Below are 20136 nucleotides of genomic sequence, written 5' to 3'. Positions count from 1 at the left end.
TTAAAGGTACGTAATGTTATTGCTGATGACTTTTGTAGGCTAATTCGTTTTGATTTATTTTAAAGTTAATAAGTCGTAGTAAACAAGTTATATTTGCGTATTGGAGGTCTAACAAACAATGCTTCATGGTAAAACAAAGCATTATTAGAATAAAACAGTCTAACATTTAATAACACCGGATTTTGCCAATAAACTTTTCTAAAAAAGCAAACAAAAACAGACCATTTTGCAAATGCCACTGTGGACACAAGTATAGACAATTAGTTTTTTCACAATACTTTTTTAAAATATACAATATGATTATTGTTTTGCGCGCGGTGTTTGTACAAAGTAGGTAGTTCAGGTCACATTAACTATGTCATCATCAGCATGTAAGATACGAATGGAAGCAAGTAGATGGGAAGAAGCCTTAAAGAAAATAATAGCGGGTAATACCAGATAAACAGTTAAAACGTAAACAAACTTTACATACACAAAAATACAACAAAGAAACGTTTACCTGTTGACAACAAAATACGGAGCGGAACTCGTAGTTGAAAATCCATCCGTTGTTTGGCTTGTAGCAATGGGTACTTCTTCAGTTGATGTTATCATAGGGGAAGCACTTGATATTGCACCAGGAGTATTAGTCTGGTCTGTTGTAGGTTTGGTGTTGGGACACGGGTTGGTTGTATTGAGAAAAGGGTAAGTGTCACACTCATTACACGTCCCAGGAAAGGCATTACCAGAAGCAATCACTGCTGTGAGGTCCACACCTGTGCGTGGAAAAATGATAGTGAAATTGTTACAAGATGTGTGAACGGTTTAGATTTTAGAAAGTCTTATAAAAACAAATGATATTGAATGTGTTGTTTTCTAAGCCGAGAAATACAATATAAAACGGAGACTGTGTGCAACAGATGCGGATGTGTTCCAGATGTATCAAAAATGAACTTTGAAAGGTTGGGCCAAAGTTTACCTTGTGGTACGATCTGTGTAGTCAACATCATTCCCATATCTCCGTGGTTGAGAAAATGGCAATGGACAACAACAGTACCAAGGAATTTATCAGGAAGAAAACGGATCTAAACAACAAGTAGATTGAAACTGCGTTTGTGAAGTTGGTAACATTGCTAAAAGATAAAGTGAAAAAGACCCAGAGTCACTGGCAGTAGCGCATATTACTTAACAAATTATTACTTACTGTGATGTTGGAGAGTGGTGGAACCCATACAACATCCCGAAACTCTCCAGCTTCAGCGTAACCCAATGTCCCTGCACCTCCCGCCACCCAGCGGTCATAGTGGCCGGAAAACAGCAGGGGATTTGGTTCAAGCGGTATGTTCTCATTCGCTGTATAGAAAATCGAGCAACGTAGATAAACGAAAATCAAAAATTAACACCCTGCGGTTCGACCAATATTAGTAAAGCTTTGTGGTAACAAAATAGTCACTGCTGAAACTAAAAAGGCAGAAGCTGTGTATGTCAACTTGGAGAAAAAATACCTCGGTGTGGCAAAAACAATATACGTCCAGATTAGGCCAACAAAATATTTCTATACATTCTTGACAAACCGAAGGCACCAACTTGTCTTGCGGCGGATGTGTAAACTTTTAGGGTACGGTTCAGGTTTAATTATAGAACCACAATCGAGTATAAATTCTAATTTCTGCCAAGTTTCGGGCCTATTGATTGAGTCACGCTTACAACTCCGTCCTATACTGTACCGAATGAATAGATATCGGTCCAGTTAATATACGTGATGTTCAATTTCTTAATGGACCTAACATGTGGTTGAGTTTAGTTTAGTGAACCTACGCTTGTAGTTTAAATGTTGGTAGAAGCAAGTCTCGTTGTCCTGCCCATACATCTTCCAACTGAGTGTAGGAATATCAACTGCACCCACTGGTCCGGTGTAAGGTTGGAAATTAATTACCTGTAAAATAAACATTGACCTGACTAAGCTAAAGATATTACTGTGTTCCAGGGAAATGAGTGTTGGGCCAAAATTAGTTTGCAAGCAACACTGTAAAATCGTTCTGATCCCAGATATAGCCTATATTTATAAAGTAGCATCTTACGATTTACTATGGTTCCGAGAGGACGACTTGAAGGTTATCGAGGATAACAAGTGGGTATATATATGGCCAATTAGAAAGTAACTGGTTGACAATATTGCGAAAAATCAAGCATTTAATTTTCTGAAAACAAGGTGATTTGAACTAGCTAAGGTCAGGGGCTAGTCCAGGAAAAAGAGTGTACGTCCGAAGGGTGTAACAATGTCTCGAGATTTACTAAAGTGTTTACGTCAAAAGTTATCTCAAGTTGGGAAATGTTTATTTCCGGATTAAAATCAGTTGACAGTGTCAAACAGAACAAATTAATTTCGTTAAAAAGCATCTTCAGGGCCTAGTTAGCTACTTGGTTGCAATCAGATCATTTTGATGCCACCTTTCAGCAACTAAGTTTGCGATATTACAATGACACAAATCCGAGTCACAAGTATTTCACACAACGGGCGTCACAAAATCCGAGTCACAAGTATGTCACACAACGGGCGACACAAATTTTTCGCAACAAGCCATCTCATTAGACAACCTTTTCGTGTCGGCGTAGAGCAAATTTGGCGCTCGGGCAAATAAAACATGTCATGTTCCATGATGTTTGGTCACTGGCCATACCTGAAAATGATTGACGTGTAAATGCATTGGATGCCCAACAAAGGGCGACGTGTTAAGAATTTGCCACTCTTGAAGAACGTCCACTTCCATTCTGTATCTAAAAAACATCGTTTATTAGGGATAAAAAAATTGAGTAGGACATCACCTTTACAGACAAAAGAACTATATGGCAATAGCTTATAAGTTATATAGAACTATATGGACCCTTCAGTCCATTTAAAAAGGAGCTATGACACCAAATGAACTTGTAGCTTTGTTCAAGGTTTTGGAAGTGCATTGATCGCAAAGAAAACAGCCAGCGAGCTTGTGTGGATGATGACAGCAGAAGGACGATTACGTTACGGTTCTGCCTCCCCCTTTAAAATCATAAACCACGCACATGTTGAATACCTGTAACGCTCTTCGCAAGTGAATCTCTCTCGGTTTAATCCGAACGTTGGGCTTGTTTCCAAAATCCATTTTCCTTTGATTTCATCTGATGGAATGCTGCGAAAGTCTGATATAAAGTGTGGTCGCCCTGGCAATGTCGTGTCAATCGCTGTAGCGTTTTCCGGTCCATTGACGTTGATGGTGAGAAGGGTTCCGCTCCAACGCACAGCAGGGCCGAGAGAAGCTACGTCAGCAGGCTCTGGGTTCGATCGTAACTGGGTGACAAGTCAAACATTTGTTGAATTCCCTTGTGGGTATACAAATATCTGTATGTCGGATTACCAAAACCAAAAGAAACGGATTTAAACCAAAGATGGAAACATTATCTAAAATTCTATGGTGAATCAAACAGGATGACAAAAATCTATTCTTGGTAAACTTTAGACAATGCAGTGACTATACACTTATCGCGTTGCTTTTATTATACTGATTCTAGTTTATATCACTTTAAAATTAACCGGATTGACGTAATACTATAGCCCATGCAGAAAAAAAACTGTAACACTATAGCCCATGTACCCAATCTCTTGCCACCAGTTAAACTAAAAACTTTTATAGGTTGTTTCAATAAACGCGGTTATAATGTACGTGTTGTTGTGTTTATAACGTTGTAAAACATAGTCTGCATTAAATATAGCAGAATCTTATGCGAAACATGAAAAAGAAGTCACAACATAAAGTGTTTTGAGCCAATGATCTAAACTTACCACGTAAGTTCCTGGTCTGCTGCACATAACCAACCAATCACAACGCTGCGAGGGCACAAGTAAAGTTTTGTTTAATCTTTGCTTCCTTGCTTCGTCCAAATAAACACCATCTATGGCAATCTCATAGATTTCGCATGCAGGTTCGCCACTAGAGGCGTCAACTACCTCCAACTCGAGGGTCGGTCCTCCACCAGCGTTAACCATTCTGTCAACAAAATAAATCAAACACTTTGTTTAAGCAAATAAATTCGACAAAGCGACATAGGGCACGTCTGCATAAAGTAACTGTTTTTGGTTCTGGCTAATCATTATTTCTTGGTTTTAGACGAAAATTCTGCATTTACATCCTAGTGTTGAAAGTCTTGCTAATAACATTCAATACAAACTATATACTAACAGACTAAATTAATCCTTTTTCCCAAGGGTTCAAATTTAGGATGCTTTTGTGCTTCAGACAATTTGCGGCTAACTTCCTAGAAAAAATAACAAACTTATGATCCCAGACCTGAATCTCTTGAGTTGGCCTGTAGTGATGTTTAGTACTGGTTTGATTTTCCCGTTTGTTGTGAAATAATCGACTCCATTGTTGTCGTCTTCGATCCACTGTTTTAATGTCCCGCCGGTTGACACATTGTACCGATCCAAACTGTAAGAGTAAAGTTGCAGAAATTTTAGTAATTAACCAACCAAAGGCTAACCAAAATCAAACAATAAACGCCAAAATCTTAAAACGATCCATGTTAAGCACAATTTTAAAATATATAGGTTGTTGTAAATACAATGCTGTAAATCAAAAGTGTAAAATATTGCCGTTTCACATATTTCTTACTCGTCTGTTAAATCGCCTATCAAATCTTGTATAGAAGAAAATTGATATCGTTCTAGGATGTTTGAATAGAGGAGAAGCGGTTGAAACAAAAGTTGTACATCATGCTCACAATTAAGCGGACAGGACGCCGACTTGAGTGTTTCACTCAAACTTGAAATTTCGTCCTCAACTATTATCAAACCAGCCATGCCGCTATGGACCTAAAAAGTTTTTGTAAACTAAAAAAAATACATGAGAATTTTCCCCCATGCACAGTACTTTAATAAATTGATATATTGCGTAGAAATTTTATTAATGAGTATCTTTATTTAATAAGTTTTAATAAAAACATGCCATAACGTAGAACATTTTGATTTTTCAACACTAAATTTATGGCACTCAAAGTTTACAGGCTCATTGCATTACTGACAGAGCAGACATGCGTATGTTTTCATTACCGGCCAGTATTGACCCATGACAATCTTCTCTAATGCTGTAGATTATGTGGTAGACATTTTTAACATTGGTTAATGTTTTAAGAAACTAACCTGCAACAAAGTTGATCCGTGCAGGTGGGGATGATACCAGTAAGTGCCCGACGGCTGTAGATTTTCAATGGAATATTTGTAGGTGAATTCTTGTTCAGGATAAACGTGAACGAAAGCGTTGTCGCTTGGAACCTGAAATGACAAACTATTTTTTGGGCTTTCCGTGTACTCAAGATTTGATTTCTTCAGTATGTAAGTACTATAGCAATTAACTGTATTCCAACTAACAACTAGCAGCTTCCAGGTCATTTTGGAAGAAGTTAAAATCTAACTAAGCAGAAAGTCATGAAGCTTAAAGCATACGTAGGTTTACAATATCGAAATCCAGACACTAGTCTGATTTAGGGCCTGGACAGGGGATACCCTGTTTTATATGTAGATATCATTTGATCTTTCTACCTCACTTGAGATGTGAAGGCCGTGGGTGTGAAGATTTGAACTATTGGGAAATCGCAAATGATTGTTGCCAAAATTCGGATTCGGCATTGTGAGATCGTTCATCTGCAAAAGTCCAAAAACGGCTATTATTTTTTTGTAGTTCAGTTCAAACGTGATTTATAGCAGATAGGCTAAAAAATATAAACTAACATACACCACGTCGTTTAGAATAGACTTGCAGGGGAACATTGCCAAGCACAGCCTTACCCCAACTAGCGAATTTTTTACGGTGTTTTGACATTCATGAAACTGCTGAATTTAACATATTCAGGCGGAAACCCCAAAATGTTGCTTAGCATCAAACCTCTCGTGTTTCTTATTGGAAGGGAATTTGATTCGCTTTAAAAACAGTAAGTTTACGGGCCATTATACGCTGGAGCTAAATATTTGCCAAAAAACGCAACGGTCTTGTCTCTTGCGTTTGGCTAAATTTTCATTACACCTTAGCAATTTGACAATGCCTGAGATAAAAAAAATAAAGTCACTCAGTTTGTTTGCCCCGCAGAAAAAGATTTTCGTTTTATCATCCTTCATACAATTTTAAAATGCACACACACAAGCTGTACATATATCTGCAATAGCAGTTGGGCCAAGGCCTATTGTCAATGTTACATGTTACCAATCTAATTTTGACTTGATCTCCTTTTCTTATGATCCAAGTAGGACCGACGACCGATCCGTTATACATTCTCCGTCTTAATTTCAACCAATCCACATTAAAATCGCCAACATCTATTGTCAGTGTTAATATGAGACTTCCGTTTGTGGAACGAATCTGATGAGGTTGTTCCAAATATTCACCGCCTGAAAAATACGAAGTCTTTTTGGTACATAGCGCCTCGAAAATACGAAGTTTAGTGCATTGCGCTCAAGCCCGTTTTAAAATATTTGCCAATTTTGCTCAAAAAATTCCTTGAAAGCTGCATGACCTACTTATTAATCCACCTTATACTTAACCACCCGCTAATTCAGTTAAAATACTTCAGTTTAGTCAACCGTGATTAAATAGGCAACCAGCAGGTGGACGAAACGTTTGTTCAGCATCTTTCGATGAGACGCCCAACGCATTTGCCATTTTACAAGAAACGATGCTTTTAAAAACACATTAGTGGCTCTTTTCAAAAAACAATGGGTCAATTCTAAATAGGTTTTATAGTCAATGTATTTTAGTCTAGGTTTAACCCACCATTTAATGGACATGGATGAGTAAAGTTGCAATCGGTTTGTCCGAATGAGGTCACGCACAAAAAGCCAATCACGACAAATAGGACGATCACGTGTTTGTCCATTTTAACCACCAGGTATATAAACTATCATTCAAAAATCTTGCTCTAATTGTTTTACAGCTGCTGTGAGTACAACATAGGTTTAACTTGCTTTTTTGCTTTTTATCACTTAGGAATGTCTTTGTGGTCACTCATATTCAATGTCACATCACCTAACACATATGTTATGAGCGAAATAAATACTAAACTGATTTTTACACAATATTTTTTTCTATCTAAACCGCATTTGTGTGTCAACTGTCCGACTGATTTTTTCTTCGGTTCCTCAGATTTGCAAATTTCACCCGCAGCAAGGCCGCCTTTATGCTCACACAAAAATCACTTTATTGTTACGTATCTTGCTATTTTTTCGCAAAAAGCGGGGAATTGCAATGATCCGTTCAAAATCTTTCTTGGACGGTTGCGTCTTATGTATGTAGAACGTTCTGCATGAAGTTTAAACTATTTTGCGACAGGGTTGTAATTTGAGCGGGCTTTTTGTGTCGGGTTAGGGCTTGAGCTCCAAGAAAACTTGCCTGACTTCAGATTGGGCATCATTTTCCTGCATAATTGCCAAAGTTTGGGCTGGGTTTCGAGCTTGTACTTTAGGGTTTGTGCACCAATATCATCATGCCTTTCGGCTTACTGCACTGCATAAATATTTGGTTAATTTTTGATTCATTATTCTTTTTCTGTATTATTGTCGACAAAACGGAAAGGCAGATAGTTTTTGAGGCTCGCCTGCATGTGGAAAACGTCAGTGCTCTGATTGGTAATGCGACTAGTTGTACCAGTTGAATCGGGTTAATGTTGCAAAATTGTTTAAATGCAAATTGATTTAAAATTACTTTTCATTTTGGAAACTGCGATAACGTCGTAAAACTAGTGCTGCTTGTTTTTTCTAGGAGAAGTAAAACCATGGGTATTTAATGTAACTCGTACAAATCATTTTCACACATGACAGGATGACAGTAACAGTTTTAATTTTATAAAAACACGCAGCGTTAACACGTTTTGGTGACTAGGCGAACCTTGGCCTGCCTTTTCAAACTTAATATTGTGGCGGCACCTTTTTGAATTGTGACAGTCTCTAGCTTAGGGCAGTGTCTCTCAACTTTGGGGGTTAAAGCACCACAAGCGTTCCAATCAAACACTTGCCTATATTACGATCAAATAATAATTACAAAGTGGTACAAAAATTTGTCAAGAGTGCATGCACCCCTTTAAGAATGAAGTTGACACCCAAAAATAACTCGGTTGAGAACCACTGGTTTAAGGGTAAAGACAAGTAATGTGATTGGTGATGAACTCTTTCCGACAAACTAATAGCTTCGAATCATTGCAAAGTTAATGAGACATTTCATGTGGTAAACAAGTTATATATGTGTGTTGGAGGCCAGACAACTAATTACTTTCCCCAGTAAAACGAACGTATACTCTGGATAAAAGCAACGTTCCGGTATTATTTAAACATTCGATTTTGCGAAGAAACTTTACCTAAAAACCACACATTTTTCAAATTGCAATATGCAGACTATGGCTTATGTACAAAAGTTTGTAAACATTCTAGTGCAAAGCATCAACAATTAGGTATTTCACAATCCTTTTTTTGAATATAAAAAAGACTTGTTTTGCGCGCGGTGTTTGTACAAAGTCGGAATGTCTGATCATATCGTCAACTATGTCATCATCAATAGGTAAGACACATACAGAAGCAGGTAGATAGGAAAAAACCTAGAAGAACAAAATACATGTTATTACCAGTTGCACAGGTAAAAAGTATACCAAATGTAATTTATGAAAGCTACATATTTTCAAGAATACTACAAAGAAACGTTTACCTGTTGATATTAAACAATGGAGCGGAACTCGTAGTTGAAAATCCTTCAGTTGTTTGACTGGTAGCAAGATTGGGTAATTCTTCAGTGGAGGTCATCATAGGGGTAGCACTTAAAACTGTACCAGGAGTACTAGCCTTCTCTGTTGTAGTTTTGGTGTTGGGACACGGGTTGGTTGTATTGAGAAAGGGATAAGTATCACACTCATCACACGTTCCAGGAAAGGCATTACCAGATGCAATCACTGCTGTGAGGTCTGCACCTGTGCGTGGAAAAAATGAACACAGCTTATGGTGCGTCCGTTTCAACAAGGGCAAAATTTTTAGGATTATTTTTGAAAACAAATTGTGCCGAAGATGTTGTACAAAATAAATAGAATAGTTAACTGAGGTTAGATTGTATGCAACATAGGTCCAACTTTCAGTGTTATTAAAAGTTAACGTTTATAGGTTTGGTCAAAGTTTACCTTGTGGTACGATCTCTGTAGTCAACATCATTCCGATATCTTCATGATTGAGAAAATGACAATGGACAACAACAGTACCAAGAAATTTATCAGGAAGAAAACGGATCTAAACAACAAGTGGATGGAGCTTAAGTTTATGAAGGTTGGTAAGGTTAGGATATAGTTTAAAGCGCTCAAAGGTGGCTGGTATCTGCTAAAGTCACTTGATGTCAAATGTGAACTCACTGTGATGTTGGAGAGTGGTGGAACCCACAACACATCTCGAAACTCGCCAGCTTCAGCGTAACCCAATGTCCCGGTCCCTCCTGCCACCCAGCGGTCATAGTGTCCGGAATACTGCAGGGGATTTGGTTGAAGCGGTATGTTGTCGTTTGCTATGAAACAAATGGAAAAAACGTAAATACAGAAAAAATTAAAACTAACACGCTGAGACAGAGCAACTCGGCCATTAACTCCAAAACCGAGGCGAAGGAAGACAGTTGCTGATCAACTTAGAATACGGAAATATTTACAAACTCTTGCTGGAACATATAACCTTTAAAAAGGAGAACCGAAAAAATAAATTTCCGTATGAAACAAATCAAACGTTTTTGAACAATTGTTTGCATTTATGTGAGCAATTACATATCACATGTCATATTTTTTGCCAGAAACAGTCTGTTCAAGCAACTCCTTGTTCGTAGAAAACACTTCGTGCATCTCACGGAACCTCAGGCCTAGGTTAATTTTACTTCTAGCATGAATTTGACTTGTAATTGTTAAAATAAAACAAAATAAGGACTCAATAAATGTTTCTAAGACATTGCCCTACAAAGTAAGGACAATCTTAGAAACAAAGTACGATATATATAGGCACCGACCTTTGTCACGCGCCAGAGTTGTAAACTATACTAGTGGGGATCGAAAAAAAATTACAGAACTTACGATTGTAGTTAAAATGTTGGTAGAAACAAGTCTGATTGTCCCGTCCATACAGCTTCCAATCGAGTGTATCAAAATCAACTGAACCAACTGGTCCGGTGTAAGGTTGGAAATCAATTACCTACAAAATAAACATCGGCTTTACTCAGCTAAAGAGATTACTGTATTTCAGGGAAATGAGTGTGGGACCAAAATTATTTTACAAACAATACTGTAAAACCTTTGTTGTCTCACGTATAGGCTTTATTTATAAGGTAGCCTCTTAAAATTTACCATGGTTTTGTGTTAACATTACAAATCCGCACTTTTTTGGTTACGGCAAAAACAATAAAATTGGCGCTCGGGCAATTAGTAGGTGACATATTCTTTAATGTTTGGTCACTGGCCGACCTGGAAGTGATTGATGTGTAAATGTATTGGATGACCGATGTCGGGTGACGTGTTAGTAATTTGCCACTCCTGTAGAACGTCCACTTCCATTTTGTATCTAAAAACAACACGGTTTATGAAGCAAGTGCCAATATTTAAGTCATATAACATTTAGCTTTAAAAAAGTCATGGACCTTTTTGTATTTTTCGGGCTGAAAAAGAACTATAAACACTCAAGCTAGTGACATTTAAAGGATGTAAGTTTTTTTTAATTTAAAAGGAAGCTTGACACCCAATCAACTCCAATTTTAGCTCGAGGTTTATAGGGTAAACTGATCTAACACTAAACTGCCAAAGACACTGTATGAAGAGAATATCGAAATGCACAAGTTTTAGCAAACGCTGTTGCCACCACAAATCGTGCAAAGCAAAAAGTGGACATGTGAACAACCGACACTAAAAAATCTGACACCTGAAAAACAAAACTTGACACTTGATGATGATAATGACAACAGAGAACGTTAAAATGTCGACATGTTTCAATACACACAACCTCTCTGTCATTTGTTTGTGATCAAGCTACTTTTTACATACTGCTTCCTAAAAAGTCCATATATAGTGTTCCTAAAACGCAAATGGGTCGGTTTTGACCCCCCTACTGAAAACACGAAGAACCCACATGCTGAATACCTGTAATGCTCTTCGCAAGTGAATCTCTCTCGGTTTAAGCCAAACGATGGGCTTAGTTCTAAAATCCATTTTCCTTTAATTTCATCTGATGGAATGCTACGAAAGTCTGATATAAAGTGTGGTCGCCCGGGCAACGTCGTGTTAATCGTTGTAGCGTTTTCCGGTCCACTAACGTTGATGACAAGAAGTGTTCCGCTCCAACGCACAGCAGGACCGAGAGAAGCTTCGTCGGCAGGTTCTGGGTTCGACCGTAACTGCATAACAACTCAAACAATTGTAAAAGCGTATCAGATCACTGAACCAAAAGCAATATAGATTTAAACCAAAAGATAAAACTCTTTAAGTAAAATTCCGTCACTATTTAGAAGAAGTGACAAGACCTGCATTTGTGGTAAACTTTTTGTGAAACCATGTGGACAATGGGGTGACTTTTGTCTGCTCAGGTCCAGTTTATACTGTTTAAAAATAACTACAAATGCCTTGTCACCAGTTGAACTAATATGACCTTATAGGTCGAAACAGGATACTTTGCTGCAGCGGCTAACAATAAGGGTATAGCTAGGAAAGTTATTTATATTAACTCAAACAACGTTTGGTGATGCGAATGCTGATTATGTTGATCGAAACATTGTGTCAAAGATACGAACTGATGTGGTCTTAACCTTGCATAGTTTAGTTCACACTATACGAAGCTTAATCTTTTCATAAAAAAATGCTTATGCGAGTACAAAGAAAAAGTTTCACCAATTATCTACACTCACCACATACGTTCCCGGTCTGCTGCACATTACCAACCAATCACAACGCTGCGACGGCATCAAGAAAGTTTTATTCAATCTTTGTTTCCTCGCTTCGTTCAAATAAACTCCATCTATGGCAATCTCAAAAACTTCACACGCAGGTTCGCCACTAGAGGCGTCAACTAACTCCAATTCGAGGGTCGGTCCTCCACCAGCATTCGCCATTCTATCAGCAAAATATAAAACAATTAAATATGAAACGTATGTTTTTTGTTTTTTGTTCTGGCCTATCATTATTTCATAAACGTTTTTAGATTGATATATTGAACGTCAGGCTAATAACATTTAATACAAAACACATGAAAACAAACCAAGGTAATCTTTTTCAACCAGGGTCAAAATTTAGGATGCCTCTGTGCTTCAGACTAATTAAGGCCTATTACTGTCAAGAAAACTTAATACCAGACCTGAATCTTTTGTTTTGACCCGTAGTGATGTTTAGAACTGGTTTGATTTTCCCGTTTGTTGTGAAATAGTCGACTCCATTGATTTCGTCTTCGATCCACTGTCTGAATGTTCCGCCGGTTGACACATTGTACCGATTTAAACTTGAAACGCAAAGATGTATAAATGTTAATAATCTAATAAGTCTGTTTTATTGCATGATTATATTCACATTCACTCGACCTTATACGTTAGTTTTTTAATGCTGGGCAAAGTTTAACATGTAATCAGACAAAGTTTAAATAAACACAAAAATCATGAAAAGGTAAACGCTGAGTGTAAATAAAATACTGTGAATAAAAAACGTAAATTATTGCCTGTTTTACACATTTCTTACTCGTTTGTTAAATCGCCAAGCAAATCTTGTACAGCAGAAAATTGAAATAGATCTGGAATATTCGAATAGAGGAGAAGCGGTTGAAACAAAAGTTGTACATCATGCTCACAATTGAGCGGACAGGACGCCGACTTGAGTGTTTCACTCAAACTTGAAATTTCGTCCTCAACTATTATCAAACCAGCCATGCCGCTATGAACCTACAAAACGTAAAAAGTGTGTTGTAAACTATTATTAAAATTGGATTACAATTACAAATGTGATGTACTGTGTAGAAATTTTAATTAAAGTGTATACCATTTTAAAGATTTTAACAACGTGATTTTTTCAATAAAAAAAAACCATAAAAGTTTTCAGTTATTATCGCATTACTGACAGAGCATACATATACAGGTTTTCACTATCGGCTAATGACACATGATAAACTACTGTACTGTTATAGAATATGTTCGAATTTTTTAACATTGGGTAATGTTTTTAGAAACTCACCTGGAACAAAGTTGCTCCGTGCAGGTGGGGATGATACCAGTAAGTGCCCGACGGCTGTAGATTTTCAATGGAATATTTGTAGGTGAATTCTTGTTCAGGGTAGACGTGAATGAAAACGTTGTCGCCTGGAACCTGAAATAACGAAGAATTTTTGCACTGCAGGATGCGTGGAAGGCTTTCGGAATATTGAAGATTTCTTCAATATTTACGTACTATAACAATTTACTACAGGTAGCGTCGGGGTAATTACAGAAATAAAAACCGAACGGCAAAGTCAAGGAGCCGAAAGCATAGATAAGTTTACAATCATTGAACTCACGATCATGGTCTGTTTTAGAGCTTAAACAGAGAACACTTTGTTTTATGTCCATACTGGGTGACTTTCCTACCTCACTTCCAATGTGAAGGCCGTGGGTGTGAAGATTTGAACTGTTGGGAAATCGCATTTGGTTGTGGCCAAAATTTGGATTCGGTTTGGTTAGTTTGTTCATCTGCAAAAAGTCCGAGTAAAACGATATTCCATTTTTTTGTAGATCAGTTAAAACGCTTTATAGCAAGTACATTTAACTAATTATAACTCGTTGTAGCTAATGAGATGTAAAAACGCATCGGCCTTGCCTTTTGCGTTTGCCAACATCTTGCAGGAATCTGAAAACGTCCGAGATAGCAACCTTTGAAATATATAAACCTAGTTCGTTGTTTTGTACAAAAATATTTAAGGGTCAGATTCAAATTCATTTGTCCTCTCTAGTTTTAAAAATAAACGCGTATACACATAATCTGTACATATATTTAGAACCAAGTAGCATTATTTGCTAATGCCGATTCTTACCAATCTAATTTTGACTTGATCTCCTTTTCTTATGATCCAAGTAGGACCGACGACTGATCCGTTATACATTCGCCGTCTCAATGTCAACCAATCAACATTAAAATCGCCGACATCCAAGGTCAGTGTTAATGTGAGGCTTCCGTTTGTGGAACGAATCTGGCGCGGTTGTTCCAAGTATTCACCGCCTAGAAACCACGAAGTTAGAAGTTTAGAACATAGTTCTCCAAGTTTGTTAAAAAATTTCCTGAAATCTGCATCATGACTTACTTAATATGCTACCTAACATTATCGGGCGTTTGTTCAGCACATTTTGAGACGCCTTGTTTCAGCACTTTTAATTTGGTATAAATGAATGCTTTTCAAAACATGCAACGCAAGGGAATTTGTTTCTACATAAGAACCAATAGGTCAATGGTTTTAAATTCGATGTATTTTAGTCTAGGTTTAACCCACCATTTAATGGACATGGATGAGTAAAGTTGCAATCGGTTTGACCGAATGACGTCACACATAAAAAGCCAATCACCACAAACAGAACGATCACGTGATTGTCCATTCTAATCACTAATAACTATGGTTGAAAAGTCTTGCTTTTGTTGTGTTATAACTGCTGCGGATACAACATATAAGTTTAGTTTTTTTTTTTTATTGACTACAAATGCGGCTTTTTTTTTTAATTGCCACCTCACCTAACAGCATTTTTATATGTGATGTCAACAATAAACAGATTTTTTTACTTTATTATTTTTTCTACTTGTAGTACATCTGCCTGTCGACTGTAAGACTGACTTTTTTCTTCCGAATAAAACGCTTCAGAATGGCCGTCTTTATACTCTTGTGACGTAACGTCTTTTTTTCGCAAAGAGCAGGGGATTCCGAAACCGTTCGAAACCTTGGATGGTTGCATCATACCTGTTTGTTAAACGTGTTGGATTAGGTTGACACTACTACAATGGGAAAGGAAATGCGACACCAAAAACACAAAAAATACAATAAATGCGGCACAAATTATTTAGGCTTCAGTGAGTGTCAACTATACTGCGTCAGGGTTGTAGGTTCGGCCGGTCTTTAGGACCGAGGTTAGGGGTTGTGATTGTGGCATTAGACCCCAATTTCCCGCAGACCTGCTTGCAACTCTAAACTACGTGACTGTATGTTTTAATTTTGTTTTACCCGTTTTTTATGTTTATGTCAACAAAACAGAAATTTTGGAGGTTTGTGGAATACATCAGTGCTCCGATCAGCAGTGCGACTTTTGTATGCGAATTTGTACCAGTTGCACCGGGTTAACATTGATACATTGGTCGAAAGCAATCGTCGCTACTTGGTCGTAGTGCCGGACCGACGTGTTTTTAAAGCTGCTGTAATTGTTAAGTTTCTCTATTCTGTACGCTTTATATTGATGACTTCGTAGTCAAGATTTCTAGTAATACCTGATGTAGCAAACCTCGAAAGTTATTTGTGACACGGATCATGAATAACGTTGCGGTAAGGAAAAGTCGAACTGATACAAGTGCTGAACCAAAAGAAAACTCTGAGCCCACGACAAGTGGTGTTTAACCTAATGCAATCTAGTGATCGGCGCCTGACCTCAATTGAAAATGACCGGCGGGAACGCATTGGCCAAGATGAAACAAGACTCGAGAATGCGCATCAACGCATTGATGAGCTCGAAAGCAATTAGAAAACAACTTCAGGGAAACGCAAGTTCCATCGAAACAAGAGCGTGTTATGGATGAGCTGCGCTCAAAAGAGTTTAATTTACTGTTTCATGGCATCCCGCAACAATCTAATGTTGAATCTCCGGACCAAACCGAACATATTGTTCGCACGGTTTTGACTGATAAGCTGCAGTACCCACCTTCTGATCTCACTAAGATTGAACTTAGTAATGTAGCCTACACCGCCTACCGCGCCGCTCGTCTTCAACAGCAAATACTGGATCTAATGATTTGCCCAAATCTGCACCAATTGTTGTAAAGTTTATCAAAATGTCGGACAAAAGAAAAATTCATTCTCTTGCTGGTCGGACCGGTTTTACAATGCAAACATTACCAGACATCTACTGGCTTCCATGCAATCACACAGATTCATCATGCCAACAAGTGCTAGAAGCAAGTTATTTTGCAAAGATTCGGTTTTGGCCGAATAATTTCTTGCGATCTTTTACGAAAAAAAAAGCGTTAAACGTGTCTTTGTGCTTAGTAAGATACCACGCAATCATTTAAACTGCACCATAAGGATAAATGAGAGAGACATTTTTTCGTGTCAAAAGCGTAGCGCACAAATTCGTGTGACATAAATATTTTGGTTTGTTTCAGCAGAATTTATTCGGCAAAACTGCCGAATACTTGGTTTCAGCCGAACCGATATTTAGCTGATCCGGTGCATCATTACTCATAACACATCCGTGAAAGTGGATGAGCTACATGCCATTGCATTAAATCGTGGGTTTGACATATTACGGAAACATGGCTTGATTGCAATATTAGTGACGAATGTTTATCAATTGATGGTTATCATTTACCCTATAGAAAAGATAGAAACAGAGTCATTGCTTATGTTCGTAATGGCATTTTTGTGAGCGCACGGGCGCTTACAAGACCGATGACTGTGGAGTATGGATTAAAGTTACGTTTCCCAAAAATACTGTGGCTTAAAATTTCTACGTTTCTTGTTGCATAATGACACGACAAAGCATAGTTTTTAGTTTTCGGACTGTCACCTGATTGTCGGAAAATACAAAAAATGCAATCTGAGACAAAATGGCTTTCAATTTAGACATTTTGCGCAAACCGCGACAACGTCGTAAAACCAGTGCTAGCGTGAAGTCCCCACAACATATTGGGACATAAAACCTCAACAAACACCATGTGCCTAAATTTCCAGGGAAAAGTGAATCCATTGGTAAACAGTGCACCCACTGATGTTTACCCACCTATCTTTACCCCGAAATTCTCCTAAATTTGGTTTCAAATTCAAGTGAAATTCCCCCTTCAAGTTCCCAAAATGTCATTGGAAACTCCCGTTTTCGTTTGTGCAACCCATACGAGTATATTTAGAGGTAGATGGTTTGCCAGAATCGCCAGGAATCTAGACGTGCTTTTATGGGGTTTTCGAATGCCTTTTATAGAAGGGCCATGTTTACACTGAACTTAACAAAGCACTATGCCTACCATGATTAATTGGTGTGATTTGCTTCCTTTTTTGAAATGTTTTTTCGCATAATATCTGATTAAGAAAACTTATGTGTAGGTAGGTATATATATATTCAAAGAATACAATTCATTCGTAAAGATATTAACGCGCTAAAACTTTCCCCTACTTCTGCCATATTATAGGCTACCACAGGTACATTGTTACGCAATAACAACAGTTTGTCAAGAGTAAATAGATTGGATCGAATGATGTTGTTGTATCTCAATAAAATAAACACAGGAGAAATATTTTCTTGAAATTAATGGTGTTTACGTAACATCTTTTCTGCCTTTGGGGTCGTGTTAGACCTGTAAACTACAATAGTCGCACACAAACTTGGCAGACTGTGTTTCTTGCGTGGCTGGGAACAGGTGAGCCGTTACAACGCACAAAACAACAATGATGAATCAGACTGGAAATCCCAAGTTGAGTTTACATACATAAATAACCATATACGTTTCCACAATTACCAGCAGGCGCACGGCACTGTTTTAACCATAAAAAATGTAATTGTAAAATTGTGAAGGTATAAGTTTCTGTGCCGGGCCATAGGCTACTTTTAGAAAAAAATGCGACCTAAATAAACTTATTCAAAAAGATAACTGCTGACAAGGCAGCTCTTATCAATTTATATTTTAATGCGTGTGGCGTTGTCAACTAAGTATGGAAAACATCAATAAGATCAAAGGGACGCCATCTGTGCTAGTTATCACGGCTTAAGGCAATTGGGTACAGTGTAAACAGATCCTCTGAATGCCATAACCAGTTTATCCATTATTACAGAACCTTTAAGTAAGTTTTAGTTTTGCCTTGTATTTAAACATATGAAAAACATTAGAGAAGTGCAGCCTTGATCACGGGTCAAAAACACGCCAAACGATTTACATACTTATGCTGACATACTTTTTGAAATAATTTAAATTATTACATTGCTGGTTTCCGTCTTTTTTGCAACATAAATCACGCGTAAGTTTTTGGTACAAGACGTGGAATAAACAAAGAGAGTATGCACTTCACTGGGATTAAAGCAGCGGTTCTCAAACTGGGGCCCGCGATCCTTTAGGGGTCGGTGAGGCAATTTGGGGGGGGGGGGGGGGCGAAAAGGTTTGAGAATCGACTGTCTCCATTGCGAAACAATAGCCTTTACTGCAAAATTTTCTGGAATGTCACAAGCTGTCTTTGCATCATCGTTATGCGCAATTTTACATAACTAGCTAATATCCTGCAATTTAACGTGTTGCTTCTTCAAACGGACAAACAAAATACAGCGCAAGCTTCAGATAAAATACTTTTCTTAGATACAGTTCAATACAGTTTGTTAAGAAGCAAAATTTTCTGTAAGGTACAGTCAAAGATTAAACCGCGGTTTTTAAACTATGGGGACGCGTTACTCGATTTCATCTTTCTACTATATGTCCGCGTCTATTTTCGGTTAAAAGCGTGAGGGCGTTTGGATAAATATGGCTGTTAAAAATTGTCTAAATTATGTGAATATACAGCCTTTTACACCCAAATAAGAGATCGATTATAACATTAGTTGTTTATCCTTGTCTGCCCAGCGTCAAATCTGGATGAGTAAATGTGACCCGCAAAGCTAAATGAGTTTGACAGTTCTGGATTAGGCCATTTCACGGTCGAGGAATTTTGGAAAATGTCTGTTTTGGGAAAAAACGTAGAGCGGAATTACACAGTACTTCGCATTAAACGACGTCGTTACATTGTAAAATTAATGTTCGCAGAAACGAATATTGCCTACATAAGGAACTGCGTCGCCGTAACACAAAAATTGAACTGTCAATAAATTCTTTTAAAATAGTTCACTTGCCCCCAGATTGACTTGGACTCAAATAGTTTACTGACGTACCCCGGGGAAAATCCACACGTATAATCGAAACTGCCACGGTTGTTGTAAATAAATGGTAACGTAAAAATTGTTTCGGTTCCATCTGAAGACTGCACACGACTTGATGTTTGCTGTTTTCCGATTTAAAACAGCAGAGATGCCATAAAGTGTTAAGTCAACACAATGAAAGAGAAATGTTTACACACTACAGTTTAAGTGATAAATCAATCAAAATATTGGACTTTTACGTTAATTAACCATGCAGTTACGGAAAGCTACATAAAAGGGAATTAGCACAATGTTTAAATTCGTTTAAGCCAAGTACTCTTCAATAACGTGTGAACTTCTAGTTCCGAAAGAAAAAAAAGATTTAGCCCTAAAAGGATATGTTTTGGACTTTGTGCGATATTTACCTGATTCAGTTTCAAAAACGTAGGCTATCTGTCGGAAATTAGGCCTACCATATGCACCTTCAAATCTACCGATACAACAAAAAGGATCAATATACCAGTTCACTTATATTGTGTTGTTTACATAATGTGATCAAGTTAAAAACTTCATATTTCTCTTGTAGGCAACAGGAAACTTCGCCTCGCTGTGGCGAAACGACAAACTCTTTACTGTCACCCAATGGCCGGGAAAATCTTTCTGCCTAATAACTTTTAAGTCGAGAATGGGGATTCATGTATGCGAATAAATTTTGACTTGGCAGAAGTATGGTTTGATTTTGTATGTTTCCCGGGGCAAGAAGCTCTAGCGGAATTGTTCCAAAGCAATAAAGATTTACAGCAGGTTAACCGAACTACAGCCCCCAGACCCTAAAGAGAGTTGTTTATACGATTAGAAAAGATATTATTTTAGGAATTGCATTTAGGATTTAAGTACGGCTTCCTCCCGAGCATGTGTTGGTTACACCTTGTGCAAGTGATTGAAAATAAAATAAAAAGATTTTTTTAAATACCAGTTTAACTTGCGTCATAGTCTTCAAATGGGACTCGCCAGAACTAAACTCCACTCAGAACAAAGTTCGCCTGCTTACGTATGAACAACAAAT

At 37.7% G+C, this 20136-nt stretch overlaps 2 protein-coding genes and 1 pseudogene across 2 annotated transcripts; 1 reads left to right on the top strand and 2 right to left on the bottom strand.

Annotated features, from left to right (window-relative positions):
• Nucleotides 1–353: 353 nt before the first annotated feature.
• On the bottom strand, nt 354–5647 carry LOC145209511 (multicopper oxidase mco-like). Its single transcript, XM_080079815.1, has 12 exons — nt 5552–5647; nt 5153–5284; nt 4626–4825; nt 4302–4442; nt 3797–4001; nt 3051–3304; nt 2661–2757; nt 1798–1915; nt 1184–1332; nt 959–1064; nt 500–755; nt 354–408 (listed from the first exon to the last, which is right to left on the bottom strand). The coding sequence occupies exons 1-12, from the start codon at nt 5636–5638 to the stop codon at nt 354–356; spliced, it is 1800 nt and encodes a 599-aa protein (XP_079935941.1). The 5' UTR covers nt 5639–5647.
• Nucleotides 5648–8534: 2887 nt separating this feature from the next.
• On the bottom strand, nt 8535–14597 carry LOC145209466 (multicopper oxidase mco-like). Its single transcript, XM_080079752.1, has 14 exons — nt 14495–14597; nt 14042–14226; nt 13599–13700; nt 13210–13341; nt 12721–12920; nt 12347–12487; nt 11901–12105; nt 11140–11393; nt 10471–10567; nt 10084–10201; nt 9385–9533; nt 9160–9265; nt 8697–8955; nt 8535–8589 (listed from the first exon to the last, which is right to left on the bottom strand). Exons 1-14 carry the CDS (start codon nt 14595–14597, stop codon nt 8535–8537), a joined length of 2106 nt encoding a protein of 701 aa, XP_079935878.1.
• Nucleotides 14598–14993: 396 nt separating this feature from the next.
• LOC145209456 (uncharacterized) lies at nt 14994–16193 on the top strand (annotated as a pseudogene).
• The last annotated feature ends 3943 nt before the right edge of the window (nt 16194–20136 follow it).

This window comes from Phallusia mammillata, chromosome 1, assembly GCF_965637545.1.
Source record: "Phallusia mammillata chromosome 1, kaPhaMamm4.hap1.1, whole genome shotgun sequence".
NCBI lineage: Eukaryota > Metazoa > Chordata > Ascidiacea > Phlebobranchia > Ascidiidae > Phallusia > Phallusia mammillata.
This window is presented reverse-complemented; position numbering and strand designations above follow the sequence as displayed.

Bases quoted from the DNA above. Each gene is read 5' to 3' on its own strand.
- LOC145209511 (XM_080079815.1), bottom strand. From the start codon at position 5,638: ATGCCGAATCCGAATTTTGGCAACAATCATTTGCGATTTCCCAATAGT. The intron at 4,826-5,152 runs GTTAGTTTCTTA...AAAACTTTTTAG, and splicing joins ACGGATCAACTTTGTTGCAG to GTCCATAGCGGCATGGCTGG. The intron at 409-499 runs GTAAACGTTTCT...ATTTTCTTTAAG, and splicing joins CCGTATTTTGTTGTCAACAG to GCTTCTTCCCATCTACTTGC.
- LOC145209466 (XM_080079752.1), bottom strand. From the start codon at position 14,597: ATGGACAATCACGTGATCGTTCTGTTTGTGGTGATTGGCTTTTTATGT. The intron at 13,342-13,598 runs GTAGGAAAGTCA...TCGTTATTTCAG, and splicing joins GCCTTCACATTGGAAGTGAG to GTTCCAGGCGACAACGTTTT. The intron at 9,534-10,083 runs GTAAGTTCTGTA...TTTGTTTCATAG, and splicing joins CCAACATTTTAACTACAATC to CAAACGACAACATACCGCTT.